Raw genomic sequence first — 15,141 nt, 5'->3', positions numbered from 1 at the left:
CTCAGGTCATGGTCTTGAGGTCCTGAGATGGAGCCCTGAGCAGCGCCCCTCACTCAGCAGGAAGTCTGCTTGTCTCTCTCCCTCTGCCCCTCCCCCTGCTCATGCTCCCCTCCTCTCTCAAATAAAATCCTTAAAAAAAAAAAAAAAAAAAATGAAGGGGCACCTGGGTGGCTCAACTGCTTATGTCCAACTCTTGATCTAAGCTCAGGTTTTGATCTAGGGTCATGAGTTTGAGCCCCACATTGAGCTTACTTAGGAAAAATAAAAATAAAAAAATAAAAAGGGAGGGCACCTGCGTGGCTCCATTGGTTAGCATCCAGCTTTTGATTTAGGCTCAGGTCATGATCTCAGGGTCCTGGGAATGAGCCCTACATCAGGCACGGGGCTTGGCATAGTCTGCTTCTCTCAATCTCCCCTCATACTCATGCACATGAGCTCTCTAATAAACAGATGTTGTATCTCTGGAGTGCCTGGGTGGTTCAGCCGGTTAAGGGTCTGCCTTCAGTTCAGGTCATGATCCCAGCATCCTGGAATCAAATCCTGCGTCAGGCTCCATGCTCAGTGGGAAGTCTGCTTCTTTTTTCCCTTGCTCATGTGCTCGCTCTCTCTCCCTCTCTCTACGATAATAAATGAAATCTTTAAAAAAAAAAAAATAGATGAATCTTTTAATAAAGGAAGAAGGAAAGAAGGAAGGAGGGAGGGAAGGGAATGCAAATGGAAACAAAAATTAATGTCATGACTATTGTTTCCTGGCTGTTAGCTGGCTTATTTCATGACTGCTAGTTTTCATACTCCAGCCCAGTGCTAACAAGGTCTGCAAAAGGGTGCCTGGGTGGTTCAGTGGGTTAAGCCTCTGCCTTCAGCTCGGGTCATGATCTCAGGGTCCTGGGATCGAGCCCTGCATCGGGTTCTCTGCTCAGTGGGGAGCCTGCTTCCCCCCCACCCCCCGTCTCTGCCTGCCTTTCTGCCTACTTGTGATCTCTCTTTGTTTGTCAAATAAATAAATAAAATCTTAAAAAACAAAACAAAACACAAGGTCTGCAAAAAATGTCAGGAATCCCATCTGCCATATGCACAGCACCATGTTGGATGTTGATATCATGTGAACTTAAATGAAAACACAAGGCAAGAAACTTGTTTTCATTATCCTGCAAACTCAGAGTGGTGGAAATAATGGTGTGACCTATAATTTCATTTCTTATCAGAGACATGATACTTTTAAGTCACAACGCGATCTCAAAAAACAAGCACTATAAAAATACATTTTTCAGTCAAACCTCTAAGACTCAACTAGCCTTCTTTGCAGCCACTATCCAGAATGTAAAAGAAAATTTTCAAATCCAGTAATATCAGAGACTGGCTCAAATAAATCCCAGTTTATTCTGTAGGCTAACACTTCTACTTAGGCAGAAGGCAGCTTTACTCCCACTGTGTGAACACGACCCAAAGGAAACAGCACTTAGAGATTTCAGTTTATAAAAATACACTTTTGCTCCTTCTCTGCTAGTCTGAGCTCACGTAACTTCAGCCTGTACTTATGAAAGTTAGCTACTTACTTACATTCAAGTTCTATCAGTAGGTTCTGAAAGATGGCATGCCACTTTTGTACAAGCTTTTACTCTGAACCACTAGCTCTGTGTATCTCAGGGAGGGAGGGAGGGAGGAGAGAAGAGACAAAGCTGTGAATGTTAAAGAGAGGAATAAAGGAATGGACCCAATGCAATAGTTGACCAGAGGAGACAGACTACCAAGCACAACTATTCGCCGTAAAAGGCAGGAATTTACTCCTCAGGAGGAACCGGCTTCCTCGCTGTAAAATGTACCAAACAACAAAAAACAAGTAAACCTGCTGTTCCTTGGAACACACAGTTTTGGGTATGGATCTTTTCTCACCTGTTCTATGCTTTACTGTTCCTCCTGAATTCTTACTTTATAAACAAAAGCAGTCAATGGTAAGAACTCTATGCCCTCTAAAGAAAAAACATGTTTTTTGTGGGAAAATTCCATTTAAGTGCTTTGACAGAGCCCACCTTATTTTAGACATTGATAAACAGAAAGAATCAGAGTAGAAGGTAGATGAGAAAAAAATATTTTAGGTTAATTCCTGTGAATTCAGGTAGTGTTATCAAAGAAATCAAAGTATGTTTAGTAGATCAATCAAAACATTCAGTTATACAATTTTAAGCTTACTTATTCCAAAATAGGTTTTCTACAAAAAAAGAAAACCCAACATTAATGCCAAAATCAGTACTTAATGGTTCAACATCTACAACATCACAATGCTGATGTTTGTATTCAGCATTCCTACAAAGCTCTAAGAGGTGTGAAAGGGAGACCCTGTAGCAGATCTCTTCTTTCTACATTTTGCACATTATGTACCTCCAAAGCCAAGGCTGTCTTGTCGTAGGCATTAGGGACTCGCTTCTGGATTACCCTGGCATAAATGGGCCCATTCTGGAGGTTAGGGAGCGGAGTGTTGACGCTGGGTTGGGCATAGGGCCCAGGCTCCGGCCCACCCAGTGGCTGTGGGTGGGAACCCTCCTGGTTACCTCCAATCAGGGCCGATACTGAGGCGGAGGCAGGTCTATACTTCTCGACGTAAGGGACTGGAATCATCCCCCTCTTGCCTTCGCTGTCCTCTGCATTCCACCACTGCTCTTCAGGCTTATCCCGGATTCTCAGGATGTCTCCTTTCTTAAAGGGAAGATCTTCTTCATCATTCCCATTAAAGTCAAAGAGGGCTCGCACATACTCTGCCTCCTCCTGCCTGAGAATCACTCCACTACCCTGCCTGGATCTGGAAACTGGTTCTATCAATGTTGTAGTGTCCAAATAATGTATTTTGTAGAATTCCAGTAAAGCAGGCAATGAATCAAACTCTTGATCTCCTATTCGGAGTCTGGAGGGGCTCACCCCTGGAAAAAAACAGAGCAGGCTATTATTTAAAGATATATTACAAAGGAGATGAAATGCAGATTTTAACCATTTCCTAAACACATTTACTCAATACTAAATCAGAAAAAAAGTCTAGAAAGGATAACCCCTCTCCTTATGGTAAACTGAAAATCATACTCTAGTTAAAACATACCCTAAAAAGATGCCCATCACCACCTGCAGCAGAGATGGAACAGAAGGCCTTAACAGACCAGGCCAGTCAGGGCCTGCTTTCATACTGGATCAAAGACAAAGCAACATGGAGACTTTTTTGTTCATTCTCCCAAAATGTTCTGTGCTATCCCATTTACAGAGTAGCATAAGGTTCAAGGCTTTGTTGTAATCTTCTTTTCAACCTCAGGAAATGTAGCAACTCTCCTTTTTCATAGGTCCCAGTAGCTTTTCCAAGAAGAGTTGGGGAGAACTTGCCATCTATCTACACCAGGCTCATACATTCCTTCTCTTCACATCTAGAATGTACAATTCCTAACAAAAAAAAAGATTTTTTGCTTGTTTGTTTGTTTTTTTAAGTGAGTTCTATGCCCAATGTGGGGCTTAAACTCACAACCCTGAGATCAAGGGTTCCATGCTCTAGTAACTAGGCCAGCCAGGCACCCTCAATTTCATTTCCGACAGCCACCAAAACGAACAAACAAACAAAAAACCTTAATTAGGCAAAAGAACCAAGCAGTCTAAAAAGAGAAACCAGGAAGCTAACTGCTTAACAATCAATTCCCAAGGTCTGCACTGAAATAAAACATGTAAACCACATTGCTCCCTCAGGTCATGAAAAACAGTAAATAAGGATGCCTGAAAAAATAAAGTGTTAAAATTCTCAACCTCTGGGGGCACCTGGCTGGCTCAGTCAGCAGAGCATGCAACTCTTGATCTTGGCATTGTAAGTTCCAGCCCTACATTGGGTGTAGAGATTACTTAAAATCTTAAAAAAATAATAATAAATTAAATTAAATTAACATAAAATTCTCAACCTCTTATGACACGCTAGGGTCATTCACATAATGCAAAGGTGTGTATGGCCCTAGATACAGAGGGCATGCTTCCAAATGTGTTCCTGGGGGGGGGGGTATAGCTCAGGCATTGAGCATCTGACTGCAGAATATTTTCCCTCTCTATCCCAAGATTCTAGAACTGAAAGATATTAACATGCATCAGTTCAAATGAAAAAGTTTCTAGTGACAAATACACCTTTTTTTTTTTATTTAAGATTTTTATTTATTTGACAGAGAGATCAAAAGTAGGCAGAGAGGCAGGGTAGCGGGGTGGGGGAAGCAGGCTCCCTGCTGAGCAGAGAGCCCAATGTGGGGCTCGATCCCAGGACCCTGAGATAATAACCTGAGCTGAAGGCAGAGGCTTAACCCACTGAGCCACCCAGGATCCCCAGAAATATACCCTTTAACTTACACTCTGCTAAGCACCAAAATAACAAATCATCTTTATTGGATTTTTTTACCTTTTGGTTTCCTGATAAAGTAATAAAATAAACAGAAAACTGTTTTTTGCAGAGCTTTTTCTTCTTTTTCTTAAAGATTTTTTTTAGTTATTTGACAGAGATCACAAGCAGGCAGAGAGGCAGGCAGAGAGAGGAAGGGAAGCAGGCTCTCTGCCGAGCAGAGAGCCTGATGTGGGGCTCGATCCCAGGACCCTGAGACCATGACCTGAGCCGAAGGCAGAGGCTTAACCCACTGAGCCACCCAGGCGCCCCTGCAGAGCTTGTTTTTTTTAATCACCCTTAACCCACAATTCAGCATTAAGTTATAACCTCCCAAATTTGAATATGTGTGTGTGTGTATACAAGTATGTCATAAATATATACAAGTGTTTTATAGTTAGGTAATACAAATTTTTTATCTTGCCTTTTTTTCTTATAAAATAAAAAGATTTTATTTTTATATAATAAAAATTTTCTCATCTCTGCATGAACATGACTTTTTTTTTAAAAATATTTCATTTATTTGAAAGAGAGATTATAAGTAGGCAGAGAGAGGGAGAAGCTCTCTCAGCAGAGAGCCGGATGCGGGGCTCGATCCCAGGACTCTGAGATCATGACCTGAGCCGAAGGCAGAGGCGTAACCCACTGAGCCACCCAGGCGCCCCATGAACATGACTTTTAATAGCTTTAAAGTATTCTTAACTTTTCACTAGAGAAAATGCTATTATGAGCATTTTTGTTCTTATCTATTAGCGAGTTTTTTTTTTTAATTCCATTAGAATAAATTCCTTGAAATGCACCCGCTGGATCAAAGGGTAAGAACATTAAAGTTTATGTTGCCAAATTGCCCTCCAAAAGGTCTGTACGATTTTCCACTGCCACCACTGATCTATGAGTTCCCACTTTCTCCATATCCTTGCCAAAACAGCATTTTAAAAAGCATTGCAAAGGACACCTGGGCAGCTAGTTGGTTAAGCATCTGCCTTTGGCTCAGGTCATAAACCCAGGGTCCTGGGATTGAGTCCCATATCAGGCTCCCTCTTTAGTGGGGAGCCTGCTTCTCCCTCTGCCAGCCATCCCCACTGCTTGTTCTCTGACAAAATTTTTTTTTTAAAGATTTTATTTATTCATTTGACAGAGAGAGATCACAAGTAGGCAGAGAGCCAGGCAGAGAGAGAAAGGGAAGCAGGCTGCCCGCTGAGCAGAGAGCCTTATGCGGGTCTCGATTCCCGGACCCTGAGACCACAACCTGAGCCAAAGGCAGCAGCTTAACCCACTGAGCCACCCAGGTGCCCTGAAATATAAATTCTTAAAAAAAAAAAAAAAAAGAGAGAGAGAGGCGCCTGGGTGGCTCAGTGGGTTAAAGCCCCTGCCTTCGGCTCAGGTCATGATCCCAGAGTCCTGGGATCGAGCCCCGCATCAGGCTCTCTGCTCGGCAGGGAGCCTGCTTCTGCCTCTCTGCCTACTTGTGATCTCTATCTGTCATATAAATAAATAAAATCTTTAAAAAAGAAAAAAAGAAAGAAAAATTACTGACAATTTGGGATGCCTGTGTGGCTCACTCCATTATGTGTATGCCTTCAGCTCAGGTCATGATCTCAGGGTCCTAGGATCTGATCTAACATCGGGCTCCCTGCTCATCAGGGAGTCTGTTTCTCCCTCTCCCTCCACCCCTCCCCCGGCTCATAGGCTCTCTCTCATTGACTATTTATTTATTTTTAAGATTTTATGTATTTGAGAGAGTCAGAGATAGCAACAGAGAGCATAAGCAGGAAGGAGAGAGAGAAGCAGGCTCTCTGCTGAGCAGGGAACCTGATGCGGGACTTGATCCCAGAAACCTGGGACCATGACCTGAGCCAAAGGCAGACAACTTAACCAACTGAGCCACCCAGGCACCCCTCAATGACAATTTAATGAGAAATGCTATCTCTTTTTAAATATCATCTTTGATTGTTTGGTGTATTTCAAGATTACTATTTGTACTTCTTTTGGGAGGGTTACTTGTTCAAGTCCTCTGTTAAGGGAAAATGCCCAATTTATGTTCTTCACTCCAAGAACAATGGTCCACTATCTAAAAGCCATAGTGATATGGCTCAGGTCATGATCTCAGGGTCATGGGATTGAGCCCCAAGTCAGGCTCCACGCTCAATGGAGAGTCAGCTTGAGATTCTCTCCCTTTTTCTCTCCCCACCCCCGCTTGCTGTCTCTCTCTCTCTCTCTCTCAAATAAACAAATAAATCTTTAAAAGCCACAGTGAGGGGCGCCTGGGTGGCTCAGTGGGTTAAGCCTCTGCCTTCGGCTCAGGTCATGATCTGAGTCCTGGGATCGAGCCCTGCATAGGGCTCTCTGCTCAGCAGGGAGCCTGCTTCACATCAACCCCCCCGCCGCCTGCCTCTCTGCCTACTTGTGATCTCTGTCAAATAAATAAAATCTTAAAAAAAAAAGAAAGCCTGTGATTAATGTGGTGAAATAGGAATATTGTGATAGCCCAAGATGGATGTATAAATCAATTTGCACTCTAAAAGAAATGAGACCCAAAAGAAAAAAAAAAAAAGAAATGAGACCCAATTATTTTGTTCAGTATTAGAAATCACTTCTTCCAGAATGACCAGGAAAAGTACCTTTGAAATTCAGTGATGGAAAGTGAAAAGATAAACTACAGAAGTTAACCAGAAGTCCTCAATACAGAATGAGTACTGATAAGTGCCTTCACAAATGAAGGCACAACGAGACACCAAGACACAATTTAAAGGACAGTTGCACATTTCTTGTATCACACAAGTCCATCTGTGGAATTCATGGCTGTAAGCTAAAACAAGTTAATAGCCCACAATCAGTAATGCTGGCTGGCTCCCCAACTCAAGATGCTGAAATAGAGGGGTGCCTGGATGGCTCAGTCATTAGGCGTCTGCCTTCGGCTCAGATCATGATCCCAGGGTGCTGGGATCAAGCCCTGAGTAGGGCTCTCTGCTCAGCAGGAAGCCTGCTTCTCCCTCTCCCACTCCCTCTGCTTGTGTTCCCTCTCTCACTGTCAAATAAATAAAATCTCTTAAAAAAAAAATGCTTAAATAGATGCCCAGACCCAGGACTACATATCTACAGCAAACACTCATCAGGTACCTGCAGGACACAACCCCACTAGTTCCAAGAGCTGAACTGGAGAACTTTGGTTAGGAATATACCAGAGCATGGTGGTGCTATACTCTGGAGTTTGCCTTCACTCAAACGGACCACTGAAGGGGGATTGTTCCCATTCAAGTCGGGTAGGCAATGAGATACATGGTCATTCTGCTTATTACCACTAGGTTAATTCAGTGATCCTTTAGGCCTGCTGAACTATGTGAAGGATTGGGTCAACGTGAGCTCCAAGGAGACCTACTGAGCACTGTCTGGTCCAGAAAGCCTCCAGAGTAGAGAGTGTTAGGGAGGACCCTCACACCAGCAGAGTACCCATGGCTTAGAAAATGGTCCTAATGACACAAAGGGAGGAAAGCTCCCTTGCTAGAGTTTACCCAACTACATGCCAAGGTGCAAAAGCCAAAATGGTTTTCACTAGTTGCCTTTTTGGGACAGTGGTAGGAAGACGGTACTCAGTAGATGTTAGATATTATTCTTAATGAACAAAATTCTGAAGTGAGGGAAGGAAGTTAAATATAAGTCTGGTCCCAGTTTTAAGAAGCTCATAGCACAGCTGCGGATATAAAGGTACACACAGTGTGGTTGGTAAGCAAGGAATGAAGCAGGAGGTCTTAGGAAGACATTATTTCCCCCGACTTTCACTTTCAACTGGAGATGTATTCTTACAAAAAAACAGTAGCGACAAAAAACTGTGTTCTTAGATACAACGAAATCACCATGAAAGAACAGCCCTGACCATACCTGAACATTTCCAAGGCATTCTTTTCACTCTAAAAAGGAAGGTAACCACTCCCTGTCATCCATTGTTATGGTTCCTCCATTACTGTACTAGCTGAAGTAAAATGTGTTTTGTGTCTGATTTTTTGGTGGGGAGGGAGGGTGATAGTTTAGAAGAACAAATAAGACCATAAAGCCAAGACCCTTGTAAAGATCACTATGAAAATTACGAAAAGAAAAAATGGCAGCTCCTCTGCCATAAATATAAAGGTAGGAAGTTGGTTCAATTCATTTCTTGCTCAAATGCTGCATGGTGTGAACTGGACCCACAATGACTTCTCTTCTTTGGCTTGGCAATCCCAGCAGTCAGAGAAATACAAGCAAAACACCAAGGAAAATCTTTGATACTCTTAAAAAAAAAAAAGATTTATTTTTAAGTAATCTCTATACCCAATGCGGAACTTGAACTCACAACCCCAAGATCAAGAGTTGTACGCTCTATCCACTGAGTCAGCCAGGCACCCCTTTGATATTCTTTACCTACAAATTTTTTTCTATTTTACTGACACTATAATTCTACCAGAGGAGTGCCTGTTTCTGTGTACTGCTGAAGCAGTCAAATACATGGACCATCAACCAAACTCCACAGAAGGGGGAAGAAAAGAACGAAAGTGTCAGATAAGCCCAAACCTCATCACAGCTATATGTTCCAGCTCCTCTTCCCTACTTCATCACCTTCCAACCACAAACAGCCAAGGGCAAGAAATAGAAGGACAGGAAAGGAAGGAGATACAGTCAGTCAGTCTAGAAAAATGAACCAAATACCAGGTTCTCATTGCTGGGACTTGGAAAACATCAATGACTTGTTTTACATAAACCTGTGCTGGTGGGAAGCCTGGGTGGCTCAGTTGGTTGGACAACTGCCTTCGGCCCAGGTGATGATCCCGGAGTCCCAGGATCGAGTCCCGCATCGGGCTCCCAGCTCCACGGGGAGTCTGTTTCTCTCTCTGCCCTTCTCCTCACTCATGCTCTCTCTCACGGTCTCTCTCTCAAATAAATAAATAAAAATCTTTAATTAAAAAAAAAAAAAAAAAAACAACCTGTGCTGGTATTCACAACATGAATTATGAACAAACACATTAAGAAATCAAAATCAATGCAAGCACTTCATATTCTTTTGGTTTCTGTACATGCTCAACTCATTACTTCTAAGCATTTTAGCCCTCAGGTTACATCAATTTTTACAACACCATTCCCTGAAGGTTTTATGAAGAACACCCAAGAGCTCCATGGGCTTCAATAGGCCAGGTCACTTTTAGCCTGGGTACCACCACAGCAGCTTCATCACCGGTCTCTTCCTGAATTCGAAGCACTTCCGTTTTCCCTTCCTCTTTCCTTAATTCCACTCCTTTCCTCCTCTTCTGCCTATGGTATTTATAGAAAATGCTTAAACACACCCCACCACCTGTCCAATACAAAAGGCTAAAAAGGCTGCTGACTTTCATCTGAGAAGGTCTCCTAAAGAGGTATCAAATATCTGGTCTCCTAAGCAAACAGAACTTTCTAAAAATGGTGTGTATCAGCATGGTATTTCACAGATTCAGACTGCCTGGGTTTAATGAATTCTGGTTCTCCCATTTACTAGCTATATGAACTCTTATTTAACTTCTCCTGGTATCAAACACCTATGTAATAAAAGCTCCTAAAAGCAGTTGGTACACTGTATCCTGCCCAAGCCTCTTAATTTCTTTAGAAATTTTTGAATAATCCCCAAATCCAAAGTCCACTGCATTGTTTCCCAGAGAAGATTCTACAGAATCTCAGGACACTTCTCAAAATGTCCTGTGGTCAAATACCTGCCTCTCTTGGGAGGGTCATAATTTCACATGAGCACAGCAAATGGCTGAGAAGTCCTGCAACAAATAAACCTACTTCCTTTTACCTAGACATCCTTTTATGGATGTAAACCTAGAAGTAACTCACTGAAGAACTTCTCCAGAACCACTGGATGGAGGGATACTCTGTAACTGATGAATAAAACATGCAGACCAGGTTTGAGAACTGCAAAGATGAGGTAAACAGATGAAACACTGATGGTGGAGGTACAAAAGCAGTAGGTAATGAACAGTCTCACAAGATCTCTAGAGAATGGCTTGGTCCAGCACCACCTTAAAGAGGCAGCGTAAACAATAACCACCCCAACTTCTGCTCCTCCTGTCCCAAAATGAGGCAAGCTTTTATGCTTCCCTCACCCACTAGAACAATAGGTAGAAGGCTCTGGGTTAAGCAGGTAACACCAGGTGCCATCATATTTCCATGTCATGGATCCAAGGTCCTTTCACACTTCTCGATGCACTCCATCATGCTCCACCCCAGCACTCACTCCCTTACACATGCAACCCAGCACTCACTCCCTTACACATGCTATCCTATTACCAGTGCTCACCAACCCACATCTTGCCTGACTGTAAGCCCCTCAATGCTGAGAAGTCTTCCACTCCTGCTCTCCCAACCTCATACTTATGTTCATAAGACTAATACAGCTAATGCTTATCAAGTATTTACTATATGTTAGCCCCATTCTTTTTTTTTTTTAAGATTTTATTTATTTATTTGATAGAGACAGTGAGAGAGAGCATGAGCGAGGAGAAGGTCAGAGAGAGAAGCAGACTCCCCACGGAGCCGGGAGCCCGATGCGGGACTCGATCCCGGGACTCCAGGATCATGACCTGAGCCGAAGGCAGTCGTCCAACCAACTGAGCCACCCAGGCGTCCCTGTTAGCCCCATTCTTAAGCATTTAATACACTAAAACTCATTTAATCCTCATAAGAACCCTATGTGATCAATATCACCATTTCCTTTCTTTTGCAGATGGGGAAATTGAGGCAGAGGCAAGTTAAACAATGTGCCCAAAGTTACATAAGTAGTAAGTGGCCAGAAAGAATGTCTCAAACCCAAGCTCCAGAGCTCAGACTTAAAACTACTCTCCCTGCTCACAGTTACTCAATTCTGTCAACTGTCTACTGGCTAAGGTCTAGTAATACCTCATTGTTCAAAGAAACATGTGAATCAATGATTGCAAAGCCTTCCCAAGAGGTCCACATTGAAGTCCAACCTGACAAGGTATGCCCACTAGACTTGACCAAACCCTGCCTTATGTCCCTGAGGCACAACCAGGGTGCTCCCTGACTATGGTAGCCTGTGGAAGCTGAACAACTAAGTTAAAAATATACTCACCAGAAAAGCTGAAAAATACCTAATCCATCCTACCCATATTCCTCTAAAGGAATAAGCCATTCCATACAAAATTATGTCCACAAAATATGCTATATAGTCCTAAGTAAAAAGCTCATTTTTCTCATGTTCAATTTGCCAAATGAGAACTGTAAAAGCCTCATCATCATTAGACTTTTAAATAACAGACAAGTATTGTCCAAATATTAAAGTTAGTTTCTTCTTGTCATTCTTTCATCTTTAAACAGAACCTAGGACCTCATGACAAAAACAAAAGTGTTGAATCTTCTATGTGCATTGTTTAGATCTCAAAAGAAAGAAAAAGAAGTACAGCATAAGTGTCAGCTCTCTAGTCAGAATTCTGAGGTTCAAAATCTGGCTCAGTCATTTACCAGCTGTGTGACCTTGGGCAAGTTACTGAACCTCTCTCAGTTTCCTCACCTATAAAATGAAAATATTTCAATTAATAGAGATCACAGTACTTCTCACCAGATTGTTATGGGCAGAAAATGAGATAAAGTACAGAAAGTACTCGGCAAAGTACCTGGCATAGAATAACCAGTCGATAAATGTTAGCTATTAATATTCTACATGCTTTTCTAAAATTTAAGAAATTTCTGTGTAGTTTCAAAAGAAAAAGAGCTTGATGAAAGAGGACGGGGAACAAAGATTAAGTAATCTTTATTATAAAGACAGCAACTCAATCAATTGCTGTGTGTGGAAAATTGGGCACATTACCAGAAACAAGAATTACCACAATGCCCATGAACTTTCTACACCCCATCCACAAACTCTGGCAATCTTCACCTTCTCTTTTGGGCCAAGGATCTGAATTCATATCTGTTATGAAAAGGTGGAGCTCCGTATCAAGGTAAGTGCAGAGATATAAAGTCCTAACGCCAAGGTGTGGAGGAAGCTCAAACTAGCAAACCCGCCTGCTGCCATCTCCAAATTTTACAAAATGTATACACAAAAGGTTGAAAATTGGGGGAAAGAAGGTCAAAAATTGAGTTTCAGTGACCGTTTGCCATCATATTACTGCACTGTAACGTAAAACCCTAGATACCAAGAAGTGGTAAAAAGTCGAATTTAGGGGTGCTTGGGTAGCTCAGTCCTTAAGCGTTTGCCTTTGGCTCAGGTCATGATCCCAGGTCCTGGGATCCTGCTGGACAGTAGGCTCCCTGCTCAGCGGGAAGTCTGCTCCTCCCTCTCCTATCTGCTGCTCTGCCTATTTGTGCTCTCTCTCTCCCATCAAATAAACAAATAATTCTTAAGAAAAAAAATACATTAAAAAAAGGTAGAATTGGGGTGCCTGGGTGGCTCAGTGGGTTAAAGCCTCTGCCTTCAGCTCAGGTCATGATCCCAGGGTCCTGGGATTGAGCCCCATATCGGGCTCTCTGCTCGGCGGGGAGCCTGCTTGCCTCTCTCTCTCTATCTGCCTCTCTGCCTACTTGTGATCTCTGTCAAATAAATAAATAAAATCTTAAAAAAAAAAAAAAGGTAGAATTTATGTGATTTAGGGCAAAGTTATGTTACATCAATATTCTTGTCTCACGTTATGCTATTAAACTAACCAGACTGAGAAGACCTAGGATAATTTGTGGACTTAAAGATTCCATACTCTTTTTTTTATAATTGGTATTTGTTAGCAACAAAAAGACTGACTATCCCACCTCCCCATTTCTGGCCAGAGTGAATAAATCTAAATTAGGACTATCCCAAAAGGGAAAGAGCTAGGCTCAGCTAGTCAGAAGAAAACTGCTTCAACTTGGGAACAATGAGAAAGACTAAGACTCTTGATGCTGTTACACAAGTGATGGTAAGATGACAACCTCAGAATTACTCTGTACTTCACAAACCTCAGGCACTAAGTGCATAAATCTCCTTAACATTCTCCAAACAACTCTCAAGGCATAAGTAAGACAGTCACATCTCAGTGATCCTTGGTAAGAAAGACCTAGGTCACAGCTCCAACTAACTGAGCAAGAAGAAGCCCTAACATATAGCACTGACAATGCTCAAGTCCAATAAAACTGGAAGTTCCATTCACTTTCAAGGAAGGGACTGTTTCCACTAGCTTATTTCCTGGGGAAAAAAAAAAAATCTGCCTTCCACAAAATACCCTGAAAACTAGATCCCCAGCTGACACCATCAGCTGTACATCAACTTGTTCTGGGCTGATCACAGAGGGCTTACTTCTATCCCCAAGACACTTAACTCACCACCTTCGTCCTCTGCGGGGGAAGAGGACAGTAAAAGTATTTTGGAAAAATGCCCAAGAAAGGAAAAAGCTGACCGGTTTCCTGAGGGTGTCTCCATCCCTCCGGGCTAGTATGTGGTGACTTCCTACCAAAGGCCAGCAGGGGAGTATAGCTCTCCAAACCAAGCCCGGCTCTCTAACACTACAGGAAATGTTTCAAGTCTAAAAAGCCACTTGTAGGATTATCGAATTCATTCTGGGAACCGCTGCCAAGTGATGCCCCCGCAGTGCCAACATCCCCCTCAGCTCTTTGTCCCCACGTTGCCCAGCCCTGCCCTTGTGCCTGGCCCGGGCGCTAGCCCCACCCTGGGGCCGAAGCAGTTCCCCTTCCCCTGGGCTGTCCTCCCAAGTCACACCCAGAGGCCTGGGTCAGCGGCGATTCCTTCCCCCCCCACACACACACCCGCTCCTGATGTGAACGACCCCAAAGCACCAGGCTACCCCCTGCCATGGTCACTCCGGCCCTCTGCCCACGTCCCTCGTGGAGGTCAGCTCTCGGAGAGGAGCCGGCTAGGCTGGGGAGTTCCGCGGCCCTCACCCCGCCCGGGGCCTCCCGTCCCGTCCGTCCTCACCGGGCGGAGGCTGGGCGGGCGACGGTGGCACAGACGGGCGCGGGCCGCTGCTGTTGATGATGTAGTGGGAGACGCGCGAGTTCTCGGAGACGCTGAGCACATAGTCCCCGGGGCTGGTGCTCGAGTCCCGCACCAGAAACACCCCGTGCCGCTGGCCCTGCAACAGCGCCACCGCCTCCTGCCGGCTCAAACGCCCCCAGTACCAGCTACTCCTCTCCTCCGAGTCAAAGTTGCCCGCCATGGCCGACTCCGCGCCTACACGCTGGGCCGCCGCCGCCACGCGCGCCCCTCCTGCCCCGGCGCCCGCCGCCCAGCGGACCGGCTCCGGTCTCAGCCTCACAGCAGTGTCCGAAATGGCGGCGGCGGCCGCGGGCCTTCCCCACCGGAAATGACGCTCACCGTGCCCCCGCGAGGATGCCGGGAAGGGGACCGCAACCCGCCATTGGGAGAAGGGCAAAGCGCTCACTGCGCACGCGTTCTCACGTGCGTCGCCACCTGGTAGGGATCGGAACTGCACCGGATGGAGAGGCGAAGTCTGAGGCAAGGGGATAGGGGCTTAGCCAGCAGTCGATCGGAGGTTTGTATTTGCGCTTTTAGCCACGCGGCCCGTCGCTGCACCAGGCTTCAAGTTCCCGGAAGGCCCAAGATTTCTGGGCAGCGACTCCGAGTACAGAAGATGGATGTGGCCCCAGGGCCTGGGCTTCTGGAGACATCGGTCTTTTTCTGGTGGTTCGTCCAGCTTCTCTATAGACTGGCTAAAGTTTTTTGTTTGCACTGATTCATTCAGTAAACAGTTGACACCACATTTGCCACGTGGGTGCAAAGGTGATCAAGG

General features: G+C 44.3%; 1 protein-coding gene across 5 annotated transcripts in view; it reads right to left on the bottom strand.

Moving 5' to 3' along the window:
- CRK (CRK proto-oncogene, adaptor protein) overlaps positions 1 to 14,681 on the bottom strand; it is a 30,397-nt gene extending 15,716 nt beyond the window's left edge. For 3 of the 5 annotated variants that reach the window (XM_032846773.1, XM_032846771.1, XM_032846772.1), the window contains exons 1-2: positions 14,307 to 14,681; positions 2,550 to 2,915 (exon numbers count right to left, since the gene is read on the bottom strand). In XM_032846773.1, the coding sequence (XP_032702664.1) occupies positions 2,550 to 2,915; positions 14,307 to 14,547 (607 nt within the window). In that variant the 5' untranslated portion in view covers positions 14,548 to 14,681. Of the gene's footprint in view, positions 1 to 2,379; positions 2,916 to 14,306 lie in introns of all 5 variants that reach the window. The other 2 variants (XM_032846770.1, XM_032846768.1) reach the window with 1 other exon arrangement.
- Between the last annotated feature and the right edge of the window lie 460 nt (positions 14,682 to 15,141).

The sequence above is a fragment of the Lontra canadensis genome, unplaced genomic scaffold, assembly GCF_010015895.1.
Source record: "Lontra canadensis isolate GAN:19392208 unplaced genomic scaffold, GSC_riverotter_1.0 scaffold180, whole genome shotgun sequence".
In the NCBI taxonomy this organism is placed as follows: domain Eukaryota; kingdom Metazoa; phylum Chordata; class Mammalia; order Carnivora; family Mustelidae; genus Lontra; species Lontra canadensis.
The sequence above is the reverse complement of the archived record's forward strand: the minus strand, read 5'-3'. Positions and strand labels throughout refer to the sequence as shown.